The sequence below is a fragment of the Amblyomma mixtum genome, chromosome 8 (assembly GCF_055824585.1).
Source record: "Amblyomma mixtum isolate Tamu chromosome 8, ASM5582458v1, whole genome shotgun sequence".
NCBI classification, from domain to species: domain Eukaryota; kingdom Metazoa; phylum Arthropoda; class Arachnida; order Ixodida; family Ixodidae; genus Amblyomma; species Amblyomma mixtum.
Window position 1 is genome coordinate 121,038,976 of NC_143019.1, and position 24,817 is coordinate 121,063,792.

The 24,817-nt window shown below is 48.7% G+C and overlaps 1 protein-coding gene across 1 annotated transcript; it reads left to right on the forward strand.

Moving 5' to 3' along the window:
• On the forward strand, positions 1 to 24,602 carry LOC149334142 (uncharacterized). Its single transcript, XM_089556200.1, has 5 exons — positions 1 to 237; positions 5,005 to 5,156; positions 23,339 to 23,406; positions 23,729 to 23,815; positions 24,475 to 24,602. Exons 1-5 carry the CDS (start codon positions 139 to 141, stop codon positions 24,600 to 24,602), a joined length of 534 nt encoding a protein of 177 aa, XP_089412326.1. The 5' UTR covers positions 1 to 138.
• Positions 24,603 to 24,817: the final 215 nt, after the last annotated feature.

The following is a 24,817-nucleotide window of genomic DNA, read 5'->3' on the forward strand; positions in this document are numbered from 1 at the left end:
GCCTTGCTCTCTGAATCCTTGTTTTCCGCGGTGGTCGCTTTGTCTCGCACATAAGAGCCCGGTCGGGCGCCGTTAAAGGTCGCAGCACTGTAGCTCGGTCGTGCGACGTGGACATCCGGCTGACTTCGCGGAGTGAAGATGGGCTGGTTGAACCTTGCGGCATGCATGCTTCTCGCCGGAATAGTCACGGCTCACATTGCTGTGAACCGCCGTCGCGACCCAACGGATAGTTTTCGGGTGAGTGCTGATGTCTCACACATCCGTGGAGTATGAATTAACCTTAAATACTATAGACACCAAACTTTTGCTTGAGTGTTTTTGTTGTGATGCGTGGTTCATCAGACGCGCGCGTTCATGAGCGCGCGTTCCTGCGAAGGAGCAGGCAAGTTGCGCGCGCGTTCATGAGCGCGCGTTCCTGCGAAGGAGCAGGCAAGTTGCGCGCGCTTTCATGAGCGCGCGTTCATGCGAAGGAGCAGGCAAGTTTCCAGGGGCGAAGCGGCGTTTATTCCCGCATGATCGTCGGTGCGTGGCTGGCCCAGAAATAGCCCGCCCGCACGCCTTTTATTCGTTTTTGGCGCGCCTGCGCATTAGCGACGGCGGCGATAGCCGGACACCACAGTTGTCTTCTTTCAAATGATGCGTTAGACTTTAGTACACATGGATCACCGCGTGGTATCCGCTTGCAACAGCAGAATAATTTTTAATTGAATTTCTTCTTTATGCCGTTCCGCTTTCGTTTCCATCAGCCGTACCATGGCTGGGGCGGGTAGTTGATGCTTATGTAAAGTAAGGCAAGAAAAAAAAACGGCCGTATAACTTTTGATACGTCAGCATTCATTTTCATTCCAGCTCTCGAAGCAGGGCGGTCTAAGTGTTATAGCGATTGAAGTACGAGTCAGGGGCTATATTTTAGCTTTTTTTTCGTGGTTCCCGTGAACTGAGCACCAACTAACTACACGCCACAGCTATCGTTCGGTTGATGAAACCGAAAACGAAAGAAACATCGATAAGACATTGAATCATCAATTATTTAAAGGTCGTAGTCAAAACCACGTATTTTAGTGGCTAACGCATCTTTTGAAAAAAAGAAAAAAGTCAACTAAAATTGATGTCTACGGTCCTTCAATGTCTGTAGCAGATCCCAGCTCCGCAAGATTGCTTATCTCTCCAGACAGAAGCATAGTCGTTTGACATGTGACGTTGTATGCTGATTTTTCTTCGGTGCCTATTGAACGTATCTGGAGCAAGTAATATTTATATTGATGTACTTTGCTCATTTTTAACACTTCGAAACGCAGCGTTCGAGTAATATGTAGTCGGGAGGCCACGAGTAAAATAAATAGCTGAAAAATGCTGTCATCCTACACTTCGAATTTTGATGTTTGTCGTATGGTGACAAATCTCATATGCGCACCTTTCTTTAAATGCTAGCCTGCACAACAATACTGGAGACAAGTTCTCAAAGTTTCATTGCTGGTTTGAGGTTTACTCGAGAGGAATTGATTTAATTTCACCTCTTTTTGTGTGACTGAGTGCCCTTCATGTTTACTACAACATAAAATTTATCTAGTACCGAAGTTGGGAGCCCCCATTTAACGCTCTACAACGCTAAGAGGTTAGTTGGCGCTTCGCAATAAGAAAATTGAGATTTGAATTTAAAAGTTATGTTTTTTCTTTAAATTGCCCACCAGTGCAGTGTGCATGTATATCTTACCGTCTCACCACAGTCTGAAGCATTGTGTGCAATATAGAACATGCCTTTTGCCCCGGCAATCCAGACCGGATGAACACAATGAATGTACATGCACATGTACATCATATTTGATTTTGTCTAAAATGAATCAATGAATAAATGAGTGAATGAATGAATGAATGAATGAATGAATGAATGAGCGAATGAATGAATGAATGAATGAATGAATGAATGAATGAATGAATGAATGAAATGATTTGCACATCACAAGTTTCTGTTCCCAATAGCAACGTTGAAGATGACATGGTACGCTAGATGGGGTGTAACCTACACTCTAAGAACTGATACTCTCTATGATAGAGTATACCGGCTACTGCACTCTCTTTAGCAGCAGTTTACTCCACCGAAATTTACTAAGGAGTGGAATGCCTCCTTCGGTAAAGAGTAAAACTGCGAGTGCACTCCCTCTAGGGCTTGAGGGAGTTGGAGGTTGTTTGTTTTCTTAGCTTTTGTACTCCAGCGGAGCCATATATATAGTGGCCTGTGACTCACATCTCATGCAAACTAGTGATAAGCAAAAACAACCAAACGAGAAAGTGCGCTGTGCTCTGCCCACAGAGCCAGACCTTGTACATAACCGGTACGTGCAGTGTACATTTTGGAGATTATTGCGTTGCCTTCATACAGCATATTTGATTTGATTTCAACGGATTTTACGTCCCAAAGCGACTGCACTGATATCGCGACATCCCAATGCAAAGTGTAACATGGCGCAGTGCATGAGGCTTTGGCGTTTCGCTTTCATCGAAATGCGACCGCCGCGGGATTCTGAATAGTGTATACTATTCAGCGAATCATGCACTTCCGTACAATGAGTATAAGGAGAGACTGTCATGGTAAAAGTCGCAATTTATCCTAAACATTAGTTTATTGCTGTGTGAATATACGAGGTCTGTTAGAAAAGTATCCGACCTTTGGCCGTAGAAAAAAAACTTGCGTAACTGGAGCGTTCCAAACCTAGTCACCTTCAAAGTAGTCTACTTGGGACTCCACATACTTCTCCTAGCGGTGCTGCCATTGTAGGAAGTATTCCGAAAAGGCCCCTTTCGGAATGGAGTTTAGCTCCGCTGTCGTTGCAGCCATAATGTTCTTCCTTGTCTGAAATTGCGCTCCTTTCAATGGCCTTTTGATTTTGGGAACCAGCTAGAAAACGCAGGGGTCATATCAGGAGAGTAACAAGTCTGTTGAACTACAGGAGTCTGGTTTTTTGCCAAAAAAGTCTGAATCAAGTGCGAGGCATGTGCAGGAGCATTGTCGTGATGGATGCGCCACTTTCCTGTTGACCTCAACTCCGGGTTCTTGCGCCGCACAGCATCACGTAGGCAGCGGCGGACAACCCTGTAGTACTCTTTGGTTATTGTTTGACCCCGTGGAGTGCGTACTCGTGGTCTGCCACACAGAGGGTGTCAAAGAAAGCAGTCAGCATCACTTTCACATTGCTGCGAACTTGGCGGGCCTTCTTAAGTCTTGGTGACGTGGAATGCTTCCACTGTGACGACTGGGGTCTGCTTTCCGGGTCGTACCTGTACACCCAAGACTCGTCACCAGTGACTATGATGTTGATGAAGTCGGGGTCACTGTTTGCGGAATCCAACATGCCCTGTGAGACTTCAACACGAAGCTGCTTTTGCTCCACCGTGACCAGCTTCGGCACGAATTTCGCCGCAACTCTCTCCATGGCTAAATCTTCGGCGATAATGGAATGTGCGGAAAAATTGCTCATGTCCACCTCTTCCTCGATTTCTCGGATAGTCACGCGACGGTCCCGCATCACCACAGCGTTCAGTTCGGCAATGACCTGGTCATTTTGGCATGTTGATGGCCGATTGGAGCGTCGCTCGTTCTCCACCGATGTGCGGCCATCTTTAAATCAATTGTACCACTGCTTAATCTGTGTGCTGCTCATAGCATCGTCACCGAAAGCCGTCTGAATATTACGAATGGTTTCCACTTGGCTGTCGCCCAGTTTATGGCAAAATTTGGTGCAGTAGCGCTGCTCCTTTCACTCCGCCATTTTCCTTGCAATAAAAAACCGACGAGAGCACTGCGCACTGCCTCACTCAAATGCTGCGTCCCAGCCACTGACGCTATCGGCAGTCGGGAAAAAATTCGTGCATGCGCATGAAGGTTCAAGGTCACCTGATGCAAGCGTGCTTGTTTCATATCCATCAGGTGTTCGCAAAAAAAAAATAAAGTCGGATACTTTTCTAACAGACCTCGTATTTTATGCCCTTCGGAACCACCATTCACATTTTGCAACATATATTTCAACACAGCATCTCCAAGGAAAAGCGGTTGGCAGACAGAAACGAGCGATGCAGCTTTTTTTTTCCCAGCCATTCTTAATAAAGGAGTGTCTCTACTCCTGCAGAGGGAGTGCGCCTTGCAGGAGTGCGGCGACTCTGGAAAAAGGAGTGAAATATGGGACAAGCGTATACTCCATCGAAAGGAGTTCCCCGCACTCCTTTAGTTCTTAGAGTGTACCGAGGTGATACGGGCTATTAGGGACCCGTAGTATAGAGCTCGAGGCTAATTTCGACCAGCTAGGGGTTGTTAACGAGCCGTGACACTGCACGGTGCACGGGCGACTAGCGTTTCGCCTCCATCAAAACGCGGCCGCCGCGGCTGGAACGAATCGCATTCCGGAGTTCAGGAGCCTAGCGCTATGACAAGTAAGCGCTATGAGACCGCCGGCTTGGTTACAAAAGGGAAGATGGTACAACTCAGAGAAGCTGTTAATATTTTTTGTTATATATCGTTTACTGAGGTCTGCAACAAAGCCTTGAGCTGGAAAAAAATATGACGTGTATTCCAGTTGGTTTGTAAACGCGAATAGAAGAAGGAAACGAAAATTGTCGAGGGCATTGTGGCTGGATGAGACAAGGAACAATCTCATTGGTCGGAAAAGTAGAACTAAGGACAGAGATGAAGCAGATGATGAGAGAGACTATGTGAAGGATGGATTGCGTAGAGAGAGGGAGAGCAAGGTTTATTGAGAGTTTCTGTGAGAAACTGATAAGAGTTAGTTTGGATAAGAAAACACAGCTATGGTGGGGAAAAAAACCCCAGTAGAGCCTGTAATTGTTATTCTTGGGGCCAACAGCGTAAAAAGTGCACCTTAGTGGATTCCTGATAACACGGTGGGCACGGACAGTCTTCGGTCTTTAGAATCGTTGTAAATTGACGCGTATTTTCTTCTTTTACACAGCAGCGTGATCTTCACTGAGCATTCGCCTATTTTACTGCCGCAGATGTTTCGCGTGTTCCGGCATGCCGTAGCCATCTCCTCTTCCAGCAATGACACGTCATTCAAGTGCCTGAGTGCTACTCGGACCCACTACGACCCACAAGCCAAAAAGGCCGCGTACGTCTGGCACCTCAAGGCGCGTGGAGAGAAGCCGGCGTAAGACTTGTGCCTAACCTGTTATCATACACTTTTGTCTTACAGAGCATCTCTTAGATATTCAACCTTGAAGGCTCAATGGCGTATTCCGCTCCGATTGAGAGGTGGCATCAACGCCCTAAATTGTACCTGAGGACGCGGAGCAGAGTTAAACTGAATGGAGATTTTCAAGTTGCTCTATAACAAGGTATTTTTATTTATTTATTTATTTCACATACTGTCAATCCCATTGGGATTTTTACAGGATGGGCATATAGTAAGAAGGTACAAAGCGAATACAAATGGAATGGTATACATACATACATGCTCCCAACCGCGGCGCTGTGATAGCCCATTCTTAAAAATACCGTTTGGAGCGTAACAATTCTGCCTAGTCCTCGCAAAGATTCTAGGCAGTCATTGCTTAAAAAGCGGAATCAAGATGCCATTATTCATTATAGTTGAGTAGTCTTCGGAAAGTGAGCATGATCTTCCTACTTAGAAAGCCCAAACAAGAGAAATTCGGAGAATATAACAACCATTACTTTCCGTAACCAGACAGAGTATCTTGGCATCATGATGATCGCTCACCCTTACGAGGCACTAAAGGAGTCTTGATTTCGAAGGCGCGATCGACACACCTTTAAGCACTGAACCATTTAGGGTATGTTCTTGCCCATGCTAAGCTTAAAGCGCAGGTCACATTTGGGGCGCGGGGCAAAACATACTACTGCACAATTGGAAGAGGCTGAAAAATTGCCGTGCATACAAGACAGACCTCAGGTTATTTTATATTCTCTATTTATAAGCAACTCTTAACGCGCTCTTGTTACAGCAACTTTTAGGGCCGCTGATGGAAATACTAATCATTGGTGGCAGGTAAGTGCATCAATTCATGTGATGAGATAAACGTAATCAAGGAACCAATCTCAGTTGACGGTAACAAGGATGAAACAGAAGAACCAGGGCATTTTTATTGAGGGAAAGCGTTTTGATCACCCGGAGAGGGTCGCATCGTTATGTTGTGTCAGACATCAGAGACTGTGAGATTTTGGCACAAGCATGATTGATTTCGTCGCAGTGAATCGTAAGAACGTAGCTTTCCGAGGATGTTGGCAGAACACCTAGGTCGTGCAAAAAAGTCAGTGATATACAAATCGGCCTCTAATGAAATGGATTCCAATATGTGGCTTGGTATGGAACGAGTCACTGAGATCTGACGTCGGAATTTTGCTTATTGCATCACAAACTGCGCCGCTATAAACTAAGATGTAGTGCTCTCGAAAGAAGAGTTCAACAGACTGACAAACTGAGGTTTCCGCCTCTAGGAACACGGAAGTTATTATTTCTCTGGAACAAGAGCACCTGAACGACGAAATGAGTGATGGGGATCGGTGGCGAGGTGACGGTGACTGATGTATGGAATACATTCCGAGGAAAGGAGTGCTGAGGAGCGCTAGAGGAGCCAGGCTGTAAAACGGGCACGGTGACCAAGTGAAATTTGTGGACTAGTTCTCACACCACCGTGGGCAGTGGCGAAAAGCCTGCACAACATGTCCCAGGAGGGCACAGACGGAGCGGGTCAGGTCGTTAGGTTGGTTGTGCCAGGGCTTGTATGTGCTATCTTCAGGGCCTATTTTAACGAATACGAACCAGTGGCGGTTGTGACTAGAAGAACGGTGAGCTGGTCACAGAAGTACTGAGGCACCCCATTCTATACCCACTGATTTGACAAAGCTGCAACAGGCAATGAGATTTAAAACACAGTACATCGGGGACCTCCTCCTGGTGGTATCGCCGGCCCGCAGTAGCCAGAGAACTGCGAACACTTCACAAGAAGAGAAAAACGAAAGTTTGAGTGCAAGCTCTTTCGAATGAAGGCCTTGCATTTAAAAACAATTTATAAAGGCCAGAGAAAAACTTCTGCCATAATGCCGAGTGGCTGCGCGCGTTTTTGTCGGAACATGGCGTAGTTGTAACGTATTTCAAGCGCTTTTCAAGCTTGGGAATTTAAAAACCATGAAACCTGGATATCTTGTTTTTTCACTGAAAGCCAGTCCTTCTGAACCGCCTCGACGAGATCAGTACATCGGCTGCGTGCTCGCGCTTACCACAGCGTCAAAATTATCACCATTGTATTGGAGATGCTATTTGCCAGTGCGAACGCATTAGCCGTTCTATGCCCTAAGACGAGGGGATTACCGACGTTACAGATGTCATTGTCGATTACGCATGTCAAATTCTTAGGGAGGACAAACAATCGCCCCTAGCTGAAATGATTATTTTCAACATAATCGAGCTAGAGATTTGCCGACGTTCGCTAGGAGCATTTTGAAGGTGTCAGCGGCTATTCCCATGCACAGTGCGGTTATGTTTTCAGCTGCGGGAATAAAAATGTTAACAAGTTCAAAGTAACTTTCACTCGTCCTCGGCTCTTCGGTGCCGACTACGTTTCTCGTCAGTAGAATTCGTGAATTTCTCGCAGTTCTCAAATGAGCGAGAACGAAGGCATTGTTGTGTACGGCGAGCCGACTGATTCGATCTCTAAACATTTGCTTCAGAGAAAACGAAGTATGGTGCTTGGTCTTGTGGTTTGGGGACCATAACTTTTAATGTCTGAGAGATGGACGACCATGTTTCCGGCTTTGTGGCCTAATCGTAGTCGTACGAGCGCTGGTTCTGGTTCGACGACAGATTGTATTAGACCTGGCGGTCGCAATCTCGGCTGAAAATCGGAATGCTGTGTTACCATGTACCGTCACAGCCAGCAATGGAAGAAAGTAAGGGGTGGTGGCTTGTACGGTGACTTCAGGCACATTCAATGTTCGGGCGAGGTGCGGCTCCGAATCTCCATGTTGAAGGCGGAGAAGGCTCAGTACTTTACTTTAACTATCGCTCCGTGTAAGTTGAAGTTATACCCAAGAGTCCATTGAAATGATAGAGGTCTTACCGACAAGGCACCAAGGGTGATTTTGGTTTCTAGCGGTATTTATTCACAAACCACGTGGGCTCGATCGCTCAAACCCATCGCTCCATTAGAAAGGTAATTGGAGAAAATTTTCTCAAATGAATTCACAGATTACCCTGGAAACATTTATTTCATCAATTTTTCTACTAAATTTAGATGACAATTTTTCTGAGTGTATTGAACTGATTTTAACTTAATCGCGTCACATTTTACACCACCAAAATGAAGTACACCCTGTTCAACATACTTAAAAAGAAAGGACCCAAGTTGTGATAACTGAAACGAAGCGTTAACGTAATGCGTTTCTTAGCGTCTCCCAGTGCAAGCATCTGGATATTTTGTTCGAATAGGATATGCACTGCGAATGGCAAAATAATAATGCTTGTTCTAGACTATCATATTGTCACGACCAGAGGAGCCGTAAAGGTAGGCGTCGGGAAGAGCCAAAGACTGGGAGCCTTCTTTTAATTACAGCACCAGGTTCCAGGACAGAACAGAACAAGCGCGCCTCGAGAGCCCACCGCCGTTTTGTCGTCGTTTTCGACTCAGCGCGGAGGCCGCGCGGCGCGTTAGGAGCGTGGCATTATTCCCCCCCGCGAAAGCAAACATCGTCTCGATGTGGAATGGGATATGTACGGTGAGAGGAGGAGGAGCTAAAAAAAAAGAAGAATAGGGGTGAGGTGCACCTATACAAAGCGCGCTAGATGACATAAGGGGAGAGTCAAGTTCACACGTGGGGTAAGGGGAAAAAGGTACGAAACGCAGCGTGAACACAGCGCTTAGTCACGCGAAAAGTACGGCTTTAAGCGCACTACATGCACGATTTCAGGCCGTTGACGCTGAGGGCCGACGATCACAGTTCCAGGGGGGACAACTTCATAGTCGACGCTGTTCAGGCGGCGCAGGACTCTGTACGGGCCAAAATACCTATTTATAAGCTTTTCGCGCAATCCATTGCGGCGCACGGGTGTCCAAACCCGCACGTGGTCGCCCGGATCGTAGTGCACGTCCCGGTGCCGAAGGTTATAGTGTCGGGCATCGGCGGATTGCTGGTCCTTGATGTCCAAGCGGGCCAGCTGACAGGCCTGCTATGCTTGTTCCACGAAGTGGCCTGCTTCAGGGGGGAGCTCTGCATCGCCGTACGGCAGCATGGCGCCTAGCATCATGCGGACCTCTCTGGCATACACGAGACGGAATGGGGTGAACGGGGTGGTTTCGTGCGTCGCGGTATTATATGCGAAGGTGACGTACGGCAAGACCTCATCCCAGATTTTGTGTCAAACGTCGACGTACATCGAGATCATGTCCGCCAATGTTTTGTTCAGCCTTTCCGTTAGACCACTGGTTTGGGGATGATACGCTGTTGTTAGTCGATGAGCAGTATGGTTAAGCGCTAAGATGTCACGTAGGAGTCGGACTGTAAACGCCTTGCCTCGGTCAGTAATGATGGCCGATGGGGCGCCGTGTCTAAGCACGATGTCGTGCATAAAGAAGTGGGCAGCTTCGGAGGCAGTACCTCGTGCCAGGGCCTTCGTTTCAGCGTAGCGGGTCAAGTAGTCAGTGGCGACTACGATCCACTTGTGGCTGGTCGACGAGAGAAAAAATGGCCCCAGAAGTTCCACGCCGACTTTGTCGAATGGTATTTGTGGCGGCTCGATGCACTGAAGCAGTCCAGGAGGCTTGAGCGCGGGTTTTTTCCGCCGCAGGCATTGCCGGCATGTCCGGCCATAATGCTTGACACTTGAAGTAAGGTTGGGCCAGTAATAGTTCTGCCGGATTCGGGACAAGGTGCGTGTAACTCCAAGGTGGGCGGAAGTCGATTCATCATGGCAGGCAAGGAGGACTTCATCCCGTAGATCAGACGGTATGACGAGCAGGTAAGTTGTCGAAATTGAAGTAGAGTTTATAAAGCACTCCTCTCCGCAGGCAGAACGACGACAGTTCACGAGCTAGGTATCGTGGTATTTCAGGGCACCCACCTTCGAGATGATCGATGAGCAGACGCAGCTCGGCGTCGGCACGCTGTCTGGAAACGAGCTCAGACGTGCTGACCGCTCCAAGGAAGCTATCATAGTCTGTGGTGTCTTGTGGAGGAGGTTCGACGGGAGCTCGGGACAAGCTATCAGCGTCGGTGTGTTTCCGGCCTGACTTGTAGGTGACAGTGAAATCGAATTCCTGCAGGCGTAATGTCCAACGGGCTAGGCGGCCGCAAGGGTCCTTTAAATTTTTCAGCCAGTACAGCGAGTGGTGGTCGGTGAGGATACAAAACGGTCTGCCATACAGGTATGGGCGGAACTTAGTGGCGGCCCAGACTACCGCCAAACATTTTTTTTCCGTGGTAGAGTAGTTCTACTGAGCGCGCGACAGTGCGCGGCTGGCGTAGGCAATTACTTTGTCAACATCGCTTTGCCGCTGAACTAGAATGGCGCCAAGACCGACGTTGCTCGCATCCGTGTGCACCTCTGTGTCGGCATCTTCGTCGAAATGTGCCAGGATGGGCGGCGATTGGAGTCGGCGTCGTAACTCGTTCGAAGGCAGCCTTCTGTTCGTTGCCCCAGGAAAATGACGTGTCATCACGGGTAAGGAGCGTCAGAGGGCTGGCGAGCTGGGCGAAGTTTCTAATGAAGCGGCGATAATAGGAGCACAAGCCTACGAAGCGTCGGAGTGCTTTTTTGTGGACGGGGACCGGAAAGGCAGCAACGGCAGCAAGCTTCTCTGGGTCAGCTCGGATTCCGTCAGCACTAATGACGTGCCCGAGGAACTTCAATTCGGTGAACCCAAAGTGGCATTTTTCTGGTTTAAGGGAGAGGTTGGCGGATCGAACGGCTTCGAGGGCAAACCTGTGGAGGTGCAGATGTTCCGAGAAAGTTGAGGAAAAAATGATGACCGCATCAAAATAAACAAGACAGGTCTGCCACTTCAAACCTGTGAGAATGGTGTCCATCATTCCTTGGAACGTGGCAGGAGCACAGCAGAGCCCGAATGGGAAGACGCGAAATTCATACAGCCCATCCGATGTGATGAAGGCGGTTTTGTCACGGTCCCTCTCATCGACTTCTACCTGCCAATAACTACTTCTGAGGTCGACCGAAGAGAAGTACTTGGCTTGACGAAGTCGGTCGAGGGAGTCGTCAATACGCGCGAGCGGATACACGTCTTTCTTGGTCACACTGTTAAGCTTCCTGTAGTCGGCACAGAATCGCAGTGTCCCATCTTTCTTTTTAACGAGGACGAGAGGAGACGACCACGGACTGCTGGACGGTTGGATGACGCCGTCTGTTAGCATCTCTTCGACCTTTGTTTGGATAACATCTCGCTCACGAGGGGACACATGATAGGGCTGGTGATGGATGGGTCGGGCTGCTTCATGCGTGATAATGCGGTGTTTAACTATCGACGTTTGTCGCACTTTAGACGACGACGTGAAACACGCACCAAACTGCCGCAAGAGGTCCTGGAGTTGCCTCTTTTCAGCGGGTGGATGGCCTGGATTGATGTCTACGTTGGTGACCGCTTCGGCGTACGCTCCAGGTGTGCCCTCCTCGCAAGCAAAGCATTCGGCCACTTCCTGAACATGGTCTATGTAAGCGATGGCTGTGCCACGAAACAGATGTTGATGCTCATTGCAGAAGTTGGTGACAAGGACCTCTGTACAACCGTCATGAAGGGATCCAAGGCACCTTGCCACCGCAACTCCCTTAGTGAGTACGAGTTAGACATTAGGCTCGACAACCCGCAGTCCTCTATGTGGCTCGTCACAGGTAACTCTTGCGAGAATGCTGGCACGTGGTGGCACCGCAACGGTTTCGTCGGCGACTCGCAGGGCGGACCGAGAACCCTTGTGCGCAGGTTCTTCTGTGGCCATTGCGGTAGAAAACGTCACCAAGCGATTCGGAAGGTCTATGATAGCACCGTGCTCGCGAAGAAAGTCGATGTCAAGGATGACATCGCGAGAACATTCGCGCAGAACGAGAAAAGTGGCAACGAATGTGCAGCCTCCGACCGTAACCCTGGCCGCACACATACCGAGTGGTGCGACTAGATGTCCGCCGGCCGTACGTATGTCGGGACCGTCCCATGGTGTCGTCACTTCTTTCAGGGCCGTCGCAAGCAGTCCGCTAAGGATAGAGTAACCTGCGCCCGTATCGACCAACGCGCTGACCTCCTTTGTGTCGACGAGAACAGGGATATCCAAAGAGACCCTTCCTTCAGCGCGGCCCGTCGATGGCTGTTGTGGAGACTCAGTCGGTGCGGTGGCGGAAGCTGGTCGGCGACTGGGGTTGCGTCGTCGGGGCGATTCAAGCGGCGCGTTGGGGGAAACTCTTCGACGATGAGGCGTTCGGCGTTGGGGCGATTGGGTCGGTGCGGCGGCGGAAGCGGGTCGGCGATTGGAGTCACGGCATCGCGGCGATTCGAAAGGCGCGTCGGGGAAAACTGTGCAGCGATGCGGCATGCGACTTCGGGGCTATTCGGTTGCTGCGGCGGTGGAAACTTTGCGGCGGATCGGCGTTCGGCGGCCTCGCCTCCAAAGGCCGCCGGAGTTAGTTTTCCCGACGAGGGCTCGAGGAACCACGTTGTCCTGAGGCGAAACGGGACCCAGAGGGCGAAGACCGGCGTTGAGAAGGCGATCGCGACTCGCGGCGCGGAGGAGACGGTGAACTACGCTGGCGGGTGACATACTCGGCGATGTAGTGTCGCCGAGGGCGCTCTCCAGGCCGTGGACGGGGGCTGTCGATAGAAAATCCGCGCAGTCCCATTTCGCGATAGGGGCACCGCCGGTAGAGATGGCCGGCCTCACCACAGTGGTAGGAGAGCGGTCGTTGATCTGGAGTGCGCCAGAGGTCAGTCTTCCGGGGTGCCTGGCGCCGATCCACCCAGTAACGAGTCGGCTGAGCACAGTGCACCGCGACCAGTGGTGCGGTGTAAGGCGAAGGCCCAGGAGATGGCGCCGCGCGGCGCACGACGTCCGCGTACATGACTGGCTGGACCGGAGTCGGGTACGGCGCGGGGTCTTATGGGGTCGGTTGCGGCGCCGGCAAAACTGCAGCGTCTTGTGCTCTGAGTGCCTGCCGCACTTCCTCGCGGATGACGCTGGTGAGGGAATCCACACGAGGGGCAAAGGTTGCTTGAAGGTGCTGAAGCTCCTCGCGGACCACGGAACGAATGAGTTCGCGAAGGGAGTCCGGATCTGTCCTAGGATCATGGTCGAACAGGTCCAACGTTGACGGAGTCGACGAACGGACGCAATTTCCGGGCGCACTGTTGGGATCTCTGCTGCAGCAATTTCTCCATGTGCACGGCCTCGGCCAGAAACTCCGAAACGGGGTTGGGCGGGTTCCGCACGAGGCCGGAAAAGACCTGGTGTTTTACGCCGCTCATCAGATGCCGCAGCTTTTTGTCTTCAGGCATTGCGGGATCGGCGCGATGGCAAAGACGCGTCGCATCCTCGACGTACATGGCAACACCCTCTTCGGGAAGCTGAATTCTAGAGGACAGGGTGCAGTCCGCGCTCTCCCGGCGGTCGCTGTTGGCGTACGTAGTCAGGAGCTGACGTCGAAAGTCCGGCCACGTCGAGAAAGTAGCCTCACGGTTTTCGAACCACGTGCCTGCAGAGTCTTCAAGGCTGAAATACACGTTACGCAGCTTTGTTGCGTCGTTCCAGCAGTTAAAAGTCGCAACCCGTTCGTAGTGAGCCAACCAGTCTTCGGCATCTTCAAACAGGTCACCGTGAAAGGGCTTAGGCGCTCGTGGGGTTTCAAGGGTGAGATAGGTGTGACTGGCTGCAGGGACAGTCGGAGGCAGGGCGAGTATATGCGTCGCCACGAGTGGAGTGGTAGTAGAGGGCTCACCGACAAAAGGGAGGGCCTCGGGGGACAGGCCTCGGATCCTCCGGCTGGCACGATGGACAGGGGTGGTCACAAGAGGCGGGCGCGTCGAGTCGTCCTCAGCAGTAGGGAGCATCGGTCGCAACTCCACCAGTGTCACGACCAGAGGAGCCGTGAAGGTAGGGGTCGGGAAGAACCCAAGACTGGGAGCCTTCAGAACAGAACAAGCGCGCCTCGAGAGCCCACCGTTGCTTCGTCGTCGTCTTCGACCAGCGCGGAGGCCGCGTGGCGCGTTAGCAGCGTGGCAATATAACTGGCACATTTTATTAAGCGCCAGGTTAAATACTTTTCCTGCAATATTGTGCATATTCTTATTTTTGCACAAACTCAGGTGGTTTACATTAATCCAAAGCGCTTCATTATGGCGTCCCTCATAACCTGAGTCGCTTGAGGATGTCAATCCCCGGCTGCGCTGGTGGTTATATATTGACCCAATCTCTTATACTGCGCATGTAACCACTGATCCAAATGACAGTAGCTATTAATAATGGATTCAAATAAAGAAGGCAGGCACGGCAGAAGCGTCTAACTGATGTAATCACTCAAGCCAAATATGGCGTCCACCCAGCCACACCCCCACGCTCCTCGCGTCGTTCTTCCTCCTCTTTCTTTCCTTGGCGTCAGGCGCCATCTTCAATACACTCGGGGCTACGAGGTGACCTCTACTGGATGTAGGCGTTGCACACGCCTAACTAGCTCCGAACCTCGCGGTAGGCGAATTCGTCATGTGCACCCTGTCTCATCCTTACTCTTGATGCGCTCCGTGATAACACCGGTCCGCAAAAAAGGTTTTGGTGCGTTGTCATCATGAATAGCCACCTCACCGGTCTTGATGTTTTGGGCATTGTGCACCTTGAGAGGATGCAAACTGCGAAGAGCAAGAAGGCACTAATAGTGCCACCATTTCCAGAGATGAGCCATGATCCGCTGCCTGTGAACCCACAGATTTAGGAAATCGGCTTGTTTTGGCTCATCACTCCTTTCTGGCGTGGACAGGTGACGACATCCCAGCCTAGGAATGTGATGGAGTTACCCCTGGTTCATTTGGACTGGAGTACATGTGTTTGGCCTTGAATTAACGACAGCTTCAGTTTAAGATAATAACGTGCCCAGATACTGCACAAAAATATATTCTTTCTCAAGCGATTTCCGCAGGCACATCATGATGATTCTGATCAACCCTTCCCAATATCCTCCCCATCAGGGAGCTCTCTCGGTAATGAACTTCCACGATATACAAGAACTAGCGCAGTACTGTTTTACCTGTTGCTGTCCAACAAAATTGTGAAGCATTGCTAGGTCCCTGATACACTTTTGGACGTCGCCGCGTTATCGGAATAGACGACCCTCTTCTTCTTCTCTTATGTTCTTCTCATCTTTCACCCTCACCTGGAGTAGCATCCGAGGCTAACAACCAGGCAGACCTCTCAGGTATTCCTTAAAGCCTCCTCGCCCCCTCCCTGCTATCGCCAGCTTTAAACACTCGAGTATAGAAACTTCTAGAATTTGATGATGACTGAAGCTCCTGATGGCGTGAAACTGAGCCATACTTTTATGGCATCCTGGAGTCATGTTTTAACTACCTCCTGGAAAATGTGGGAGTGGATGCGATGAGAAAGGTTGCGTGATTAGATCTGTGCATTTATTTTTGGCTGAGTTTTTGTCTGCTGTCGTAGTAAAGATTTCCTTACAATGTTATGTTCGAAGTGTTGTGTCCGATATCGCAAGTTCATAAGGCCTTTCTCATTATTCCTGTGTCCATTTCGCATTCGGAGCGCAGCACAAGCTATTAAAGCAATGGTTTGAAACAATTTCTGCAAATCGTTTTGCTAAATAAATGACAAAAATTGCAGAAAATAAAACACGTGGCATGCCAACACGAGGTAAGAAATATTAATGGTCACAAAAACCAGCAAATGAGCTTTTCTGCTCAAGTAACCAGGTGTCTGTGGTATGCTGGCTGGGCACCAACGTCTGCTTCAGGGGCGACCTTCACTCCAGCCTCACTCACTCCACGCGACGAGAAGTGCAACGGTCTTGGCGGTTTGCGACAGCGAAAAGCTTCTCGAAGGCGTCGAGTTGCATCGCGGAGCAACTGGTAGCTCGCTCTAGTTTCAGCACACGCAGCACTTTCTTGCCACATATCAAGAGCTAGCGGACCACACCAGTGGTGGTATACTTTTAGTCGCTGTTACATTTCAAGACCCTTACACACCCCTACACTGTGCCGTGTGAGCGGGTGGTGAGGAGATTGTTCCAAGGGCCGTTGATAGCGTCTCTCACGGAGGCTTGTTTTCTTGCTCCTGCAAAATCAGCCGCATTATCTTCGCCATGGTTGGTCGCAAAGTGAACTAGAGGGAGTGTGAAATGCTAGAGGGAAGGAGCGTCCAGCAGCGCTAAGCTGAAGGGGGGGGGGGCAGCGGAGGGAGGGAGAGATTAAGAAAGGAAGACGAGTGAAGGGGAGATAGCCCAAGGATCATGTGGCTCAAGGGGAAACAGTTGAAGTGTAAGAGAGTAGCAGGGAAAGTAACAAAAGTCTCCGAAACGAGGACCATGCCTGGCAGCGGAAGGAATCAGTTTTATTGCAAAGTACACACTGCCACCGTCGCTCTGACGCCAAGTGCAGTGTAGTGACGCGAGAAAGGCAGGTGCTCCTTTTTTGTGTCGCAATGCACATTTCGTTAAAGGGATGCTGAAAGGTTTCCCCAAAAAATTGAGTGAAGAGATACCCTTAACAGTTTTCCACCCTCGGAATTCGAATTTCTCATCGAAATTAGGCAAAAGAAAGCGCAAACCTATTTTTTTTTGGCGAAAAGTGCCGCAGCAGCCTCGAGCCAGCTCGCGCGCCTAGTTGCCGCCTGTGATTGGCTGGGCGCCTCGTGACGTAAACACTGGCGTTGGCTCGGTGAGCCCGGCTCGGTCGCCGCCGATGTAGTACATGAAGCGCGGCGCGCGGTGTTCCGGTTGTTGGTTTGATGCTTATATCACAATGGAACACATCGAAGATTACCAGGAGGATCTTGGCGTCATCCCCTACATGTACGAACCAATCGCAAAGAGCAAACCGCTCCAAGGAAGCAACGATGCTGGCGCAAGCGGTGCTTTTGGCTTGAACGAAAGCGAAGCGTCAGCATCTCCACGTGTTGGAAATGTCCATTGGTAAGCATACTTTTCTAGCCAAACTTCATTCAGAGATACAATAAATTAATTTTGAAGCGAGCAAATGTAGTATAGCACTGCTCCACGAAATTTTCCTAATGCAATGTAAGCGGGATACGATCGTCGGCATTGTTGTCTTGCCGCTTGTCGGTGCTGCCGCAAATCTGCTTGTAATCCACACAGACCATTAACAAGCGCAAGAAGTTATCAGGTTCTTTTTGCACGCAAATTTTATGCTGGCATCGCTTCATCGTCGCTGCGTGCCGGCTCGGTTCATAACACACGCGAAAGACAGAAGTTCGCGGCGCTTTGCGGCAGAACTCGTCAAGGTGACAAACGTGCGCCTTCCGTTCTGCGTGCCAAGATGGGATCTGGCAGTAAACTGAAATCCTTGTTTAGGCAAGTTGCTTCATACTGCAAGCCCTTGTAGGAATATCTCCATCCGTTTGCGGCCGCCTTTATCGCGCTGTTCTCGATGGCCTCGTGCTGCAACCAAGCAGGCCGAATCGCAAGGCTGGCTGTAGCACACTTGGCGCACAATTATATAATATTATTATTAATGTATGAAGCCATGCTGCACTCGGCAATTTTCTACGACTACATGTGTTATTATAAAGGTATTCCTGGCAGAGCACTTTACTGGTATTGGCTGCATTAGAACTTCAACAGACTTGTCAGCCTTGTCATCACTTTTAGAAAAGTTCGATGGCAGGGTCCTCAGCAGCATCTGCCAGTGGCATTCGACTTCTTGCACAGTCCTGATTTGTATTGCCGTTTGGTGTGGATTCTTGACTGCCTGGTGGTGTGCAGCCTCCAGGTGTGATGTCATTTTCCGTGCACTCTTCATTTGCACTCTCGTCTGGTGCGCAGTCTTGATCTTGCAGCAGTTCAGCAAGAAACTGAAAGGCATAAGCCACATGATGTTATTGTTCCAAACAGAACAAAAGTGTGCTTCAGTATGAGTAAAATCTGCTGGTTTATTTCATAAACCATTTTGTTGATTGGCGAGCTCCGTGCGAAGTGAGATCATTTATTATATACCAGGTGTTCCTTTAGAAGGTCCAAAATTTATTTTAAAAAATGGATAACTAACCTTGTATTAATTTTATACCTGGGGCTATATTGGGGGATACGGCAGACACCAGTAATAGGCAGGCTTCCATTAGCTCACTAAAATGCATATCTTAATTAAATTTTTATTTTCATATTATGTTGTATTTCATATTATGTTGTATTTGCAGATTTGGAGCACCTCCTGCAAATACTATAGCCAAGCAAAAAGATCACTTTAAAAAACCCTGACAGGCAACTTCAAGCGCTAACACAAAATCAGCGGCCGCGTCCGACGTAGATCGCTCAAAAAAAAAGTGTGCGCTTTGGGGCCGGACTGCAAGCGCCATGACTGCGCACATTAGGCGCTGACGAGGCTGCTATCAGCCAGGCCCCAGGCGAAACCAAATTCAAAACGAAACGCCGCGCGCCCGTATACCAGAAACATGTGCAAACAGTTTTCTCGGCGCTCCGACCACGAAGAAAAATGTGCCGCGTACTACTCCCTATGTTCTCGCCACTGAGGGCTACGCATGAATCCTAGAATATCTGAGCTCCAACATAATTGAGTAAAGAGTCTGCATATAACGTCTTTTCACGTGCTCGTTTACCGAACGAAGTTCTCTGCTCACGCGCGGCGCGCAGTCTCTGGTTGTGAGGCGCACTTCGCGTCGCTCCACCTCTTGCAGTATTAATAGCAGTTTAACGATTTTTACTCAGACAAAAAATTTAGGGCCGAGTTCTGATATGAGTAATGCTGTACGAGATGCATGATGCATGCCTGCAAGCATAACAGCTAAGCACTTATTTTGTAAGCTGCAGTTTGCTGCCGTCCTGACATTCTCATTCCAGCGCCGTTCATCTCACTACTACCGGAAGTCTTGCATCCACGAAATTACGCGCCATACACTACACAGAACACCGGTTCGCGCAGTCAAATTCTCATAGAGTTAATACACAAATTCTTACCTCGAGCTTCCTCCTTTTCGCGAAAGCTGGCCTCGGTGGCGGTGACAGACGGTATTGCGCCGGGTTTCAGTCCAGCTGACTTTGTTGACAGGCCCAATGAACGCATTATCGACAGGCTATGGTTATAGTCTTCATCACGAAAGTGGTCAGAGCATAGCACTGTAGTCTTTGAGGGCTTGAAATCCCTTCGCTTCACAGCAGCGACCCACCTCTCGGAAAGCTTCTTATTTTGCGGGAAATTATGAAAGACCACATCGTCGCGGCCGCTGGTGTTAGTGCAGCCGAAGGCTGCGCAGAACGCCGGCATGATGGTCCACCGCTTCACTCGATGCTGCCCACGTTTCTGTACGTCACCACAAACATAAAAAAACACAAATACAGGAACACACGGCAGATCGAAGCAGCTTACGATGGCACGCACGCAGAAACAAGCACGGTCGCGGAGGCTGCGTGGCGACGGAACACCACTGTTTACGTCACCACCCCACGGTTTCCGGTTTCGGCTCGCATCGTCAGGGTCATCAGCAGCGCTCGGCGGACAGCGGGGGGCGGAGCTACCGCGCACTTTTAAACGGCGATTACGTCGCTCCTAAGTGATTAATCTGCAAAAAAATTTCACGCGCATGATTTTTAAGGTTCCCACATCCATACGTGAGCATCTTAATGAATTCGAAAATCTCTTCAGCTTCCTTTTAACACCGCGACTCAAGCGGCTGCCTGCACACATTGAGTATTTCTGAAAAAAATTCAGGGGGCACATCGGCTCTCTAAAGTGCTGCAAGGCGGAAGCGTTTCTTGACGCACTGTTTGTTTGTTTTCTTTTTATTATTTTTTATATTCTATTTTTTATTCTGTTTCCTTCCTCATTTTGTTGCTTTTAAATTTTGGTTTCTTTCCTTTTTTATTTTTGTGTATTTATTTTATTTTATTTATGAAACCCATGCATGCACTCGATGCGCCTTTATTCACGCTCGAACCCTAAGCCTTCTGGCGCAGTGGTAGCGTCTCCACTTGAAATGCCAAAAATCTTGGTTCGTTTCCCAGCCTCGTAGTGACGCCGGAACGCGGGCACATCTGCCGACACGGCTGCTATCGACAGTATGAGGCATTAAAGGCTCTCGCCTTATTAGAGCTGTCTGTTCGAACATCGGACAATAACCAGAGACATTTCAAACTGCTAGCCCAACTGTATCCTACCAGCTCAGCGGCTCGTGCTTAATTTCGTGTTTCGCTAAAAAAAAACAGAGAAATGTAAACCGTGTAAACCGTAGGTAGTGCGCAGGCGGTCACACACGGGTATTCAGTCCTGTTTCACATAGAAACTTAAACATGGCCTTCGTCACACGCCACCAATCAGCACGTTTCGCCCTGGCGCCTAGAAGAGTTTCTTCTGTTTACATTTCAGTTTTCATGAAGCCCTTACTTCATTATGTGTGAATGACATTTGTCGGTGTGTGTGTTCGAGACTTGAGTTTCACGTGCGTCTACTCACCGCGATGCGAATGCCAGTCAATGTGTGTGTGTTTGTGGGCATCACCCATGAAACTCATTGGATTATGCCATCATCAACCTTCATACGAACTTTCCCTTTCCTCCCCTTCCCTTTCCCCTGTGTGGAGTAGCAGGCCAGGGCCATGTTACCCCCGGCCGACCTTTCCTCCCTTTTCTCTCGTTTAAATTCGTTTTTCTCTATCTCTCTCGTGTTTCGCTGCTTTACCCAGAGAGGACGCTCAGTTCTCTCCCGTTTCTCATGTTGTTTGCAAAAATTAAAAACGAACTAATTACAACAAGCGAATCAGGTAATGAATTCCAGGTGTTCTATGGTGATGTATGTTTTTGAACTCAGAACTTTCTATAATTTAAAAGCTTGACAGAATAAAATATGAGCCCACCCATTTCTTTGAAAAAAGGTGAAACAGCTCTTTAGATTTTTTACAGAGTTACACTGCGAACAACTACAAATGAATCAATCCAGAAGTGCTTTTCGAAGAGCATGTCGGCAAGCATGTAAAATTGTACTGCTACTCCTGGTCTTATCCGTTCGGTGTTTTCGTCTCGCGCATTGTGTTTACTTGCGGGGTTGAGAAAGTTGTCACTGTTCAACGGCTTCGCGCGCCGCTATTTAGTTCAGCTGCTCGAAAAGTTTACAAAATAAACTCACTTTGGTTGCCACTCTTAACTCTCGCTTTCCTTAGGTGCGCATTAGCACGCTAGAACTTCCCTTCAATAACTACCTAGCTGCAATCTCTTAATAGGCGTGCGTGGCTCAGCGCATTTCTGGACATGGTAGATCTAAAGCGCAATCACCTTCCGCACACGTTGACCTCTTCCTGTTCGCGGGACTTCATGTCTGCTCTTGACGTTGTTTCTGTTTTCAGACTTGAAGAGCGTGGAAGTTTTCTGATCAGAGCCCTCGCAATTCGGCATGTGACTCAGACTCATTCACCACACTGAACGCTCAAGCAACCTTGTCTTATTGCGCTAATTTGTGTACTATATCTTTTTCTGAAGCATTCGTTTTCAAAGCGCTCCTTGAGTCATTCTTGCAAAGGGCGGGAGGAGAGGATTTTTGGCAGAACATTAACACCGTATACGCTCAGCGTTTTTAGACCGATGCCGCAGCGTTCTACGGTAGTCTCACATGCATAATCAGCAAGCAGCGTACCGCGTGAATGTTATTCCCTAATCTTTGAATAATGAAAGGCACTGGTACTTTTCTTCAGAAAAGTGAAAACAGGTCGCAATTCCAGAAAAAAAGAGAAGCCATTTTTAATTTAAGAAATTGTTTATCGGACAGGTTTTCAAACAACGACTCTGAGCAGCTCAATTCATCCCGAAAAAATCACATGCAGACGAAGCAGTGTTGATAACAGTGTGCAGAATGACAACACCTGAGTTCTGAAAATCAGTGGTTCGCGAGCAGTGTTTGTGGTACTGCGGCCTTCTCGGAGTGCTGATGATGACGTGCACTTAGTTTCTTTCACTGATTGCCTTTAACCGAAGGCGTCTGCCATGAGTGGTGGTGCCTATAAGTGTAAGGTTTCCGGTTTGAGGCGTGCAATTCAAATAAGGCGAACTCGTGACAGTAGCTTGGGAAAGGCTAACGCAAGTACAGAATAATATCCGAGGAGTTGAACGGCATCGAAAGGAAAACTTCATCCGAAGTACGGATTGGAACATTCAGTGTTTAATAGGGCGAAGGCCTTACGTGTTCTATTAGCATAAAAACCGCCGTCCGCCGGCGTCCATAGCTCGAAGTTCCTCAGTGAAGTCAACAGTGAAGTTAACATCCACACGCCGCAGTGGCTCAATGGTAATGCGCTCACCTACTTAGCCGGAGTACCCGGGTTCGAACCCGACCGCGGCGGCCGCGTTTTGATGGAGGCGAAACGCAAGAGGCGCCCGTGTGTTGTGCGATGTCAGTGCACGTTAAAGATCGCCAAGTGGCCGAAATTATTCCGAAGACCTCCACTACGCCATCTCCTTCTCTCTTTCTTCTTTCACTCCCACCTCCCTCCCTTCCCTTACTGCGCGTTTCAGGGGTCCACCGAGATATGTGCGAAAGATACTGCGCAATTTTCTTTCCTCAAAAACCAATTTAGTAATTTTTATCAACATGCTCACGCATCACATCAGCAGTTCACCACAGGGTACTGACGTCTATAGCAAAGAACAGAAAATAAATTTCTTCTGAAGGTGCGGGATATTGAACCAAGTATTATCAAATAGCGGGGCGAGCAGACAACTCCTAGGCCACAAAACCACGTTGCTTCTTGGCGAATAAAGGTAAACCTAGAGTGTGTGTTTCTTTGCGACTGTATGCTAATGAGTCGGTGTGTCATTAGAAAGGACGGAATCTTCAACTAACCTTGCAACAGAGCTCAGGATAAGACAGAGCTTTCTAACTCAAAACATGTAAGCAGCCTTAACGGCCCTGCATAGTTTTTTCCTTCGCCTCTTTTTTTCGTGCACATGCTTGCATGAAGAGATCTTCGAAACGAATGATTTGTTCAAACACGCTGAATGTATTCAATTTCCTACGCATTGCATGAATTGTATTTAGGGAAATGTAAAACAACCATTAGCGAACCCACCTAATTTAATGCCAATTCCGTTGGATTATGTTCAAGGCAGATAAATTTTCCACTCGAAAAATCTTTTTTTTTTTTCAGGAAAAACATCACCTTCGACATCGAGGGAGGTGACATCCCTGACCAGGTCACCTACTTTGTTGACAACGGTATGTGATTCCTTACACTTTTGGGGTTCGTTAATTTCGTTTATTTTCAGGACGAGTGCACATCAGGACATATGTACACTCAATTAGATAAACGATGTGTAAGGAGCACTCTATGTGTTGTGTATTTTGCTCTCGTAAATAATTTTTGCAACGGATTTTCAAGACTACGCGATGAATTGCGCAAGTTTTCAGATAGCTTTTTCTAAAACTTAGGAATGCCTGCTCGTTTCTGGCGAATAGGGCTAGTTTCACTTCTGGAGCATCATCTTTGTTTGTTTTGTTTTGGTCATTTCTTTGCTTCCATTTTTTTTTTCTCCTTCAGACCGAACTCGTCCCTATACAGCGTACTACAACTACACTGACTACCGGAACTGTATGGTCATGATAGTCCCATACAGCAACCATGACCGTAAGACCTTCTACCTCTCAACTACCAGCTGATATTTCTGAAAATATCTTGACCTACAGTCAATCGAAAGGATGAATGCTAGAAGCGAGCAGTATTTATTCCAGCGTAAAACTGCTTTGCTAAACATTTATGTGGTGCATCTCTTGCTTGGTACAGCTTCAGCCGTGTTTGGCCCTTATCTGACTGCAGCATTTTCTGTAGTGACGGAAATGTGTCCATGTTGCGTACTAAAAAAACAGTCGGGTGATTAGAGACAGCTGCTTATTACAGACTGAGTGCTGGCCGCAGAAGCCTTTCAAGTAAACGTAGCGCGCGTATTTGTGAAATTGCAATTGAAGCCAGGCTATGCTAAACCTTGTGCGCCATAGCAGGAGGTGTCGACAGCCCGGGTTCTAGCTGAGTAAGGAATCATTAATTGAACCGGTTCTTCAGAAAGCTGCTCACAGGAAGATTGAAATGGCAGTCAAGAATGTTATTTTAGTTTCAATTTTCATTTTTTATAAAACACTGCTACTCTGTGCGTCTGCAGCTCTGTAGTTTACGTTGTATGTCATCCATAGGCCCCATAAATGATGAATATTTGAACCACTGTGGGATACCCCCCCCCCCCCCCCAAAGGCTATTAATGTTTGTTCTTTTTTTCTCTCTGCCGCCTCCAGACTGCCTGCTGTGGGTGACGCGCTCTGTGGTCAACAACGTTCCCCAGCACTGCCTTGACAACTACGAGGAGACCTGCGAAGTTAGGATTCCGCAGTACGAAAACGACCTCTGCGGTGATGACTTTTAAAATGACGCCATCAACAGGCGACCCTGAGCCTTACAGAGAGCTACTTTCCAGGAAAACATTCAGCAGGATGCCGTTTGACATCGCTATCTTGAAGAAGTTGCGCACCCACCTGCAACTCCCAATTGTATCAATTCTTCAGAAATTAAATAATTTCTGTGGCTTTACTGACAATACCATACACGATAGCACTCGACTTAGTAAGTCGCAGGTGACCC

Coding starts and splice junctions, on each gene's coding strand:
- LOC149334142 (XM_089556200.1), top strand. CDS start 139: ATGGGCTGGTTGAACCTTGCGGCATGCATGCTTCTCGCCGGAATAGTC. Junction 238..5,004: donor ACCCAACGGATAGTTTTCGG/GTGAGTGCTGAT, acceptor TTACTGCCGCAG/ATGTTTCGCGTGTTCCGGCA. Junction 5,157..23,338: donor GCGCGTGGAGAGAAGCCGGC/GTAAGACTTGTG, acceptor TTTTTTTTTCAG/GAAAAACATCACCTTCGACA.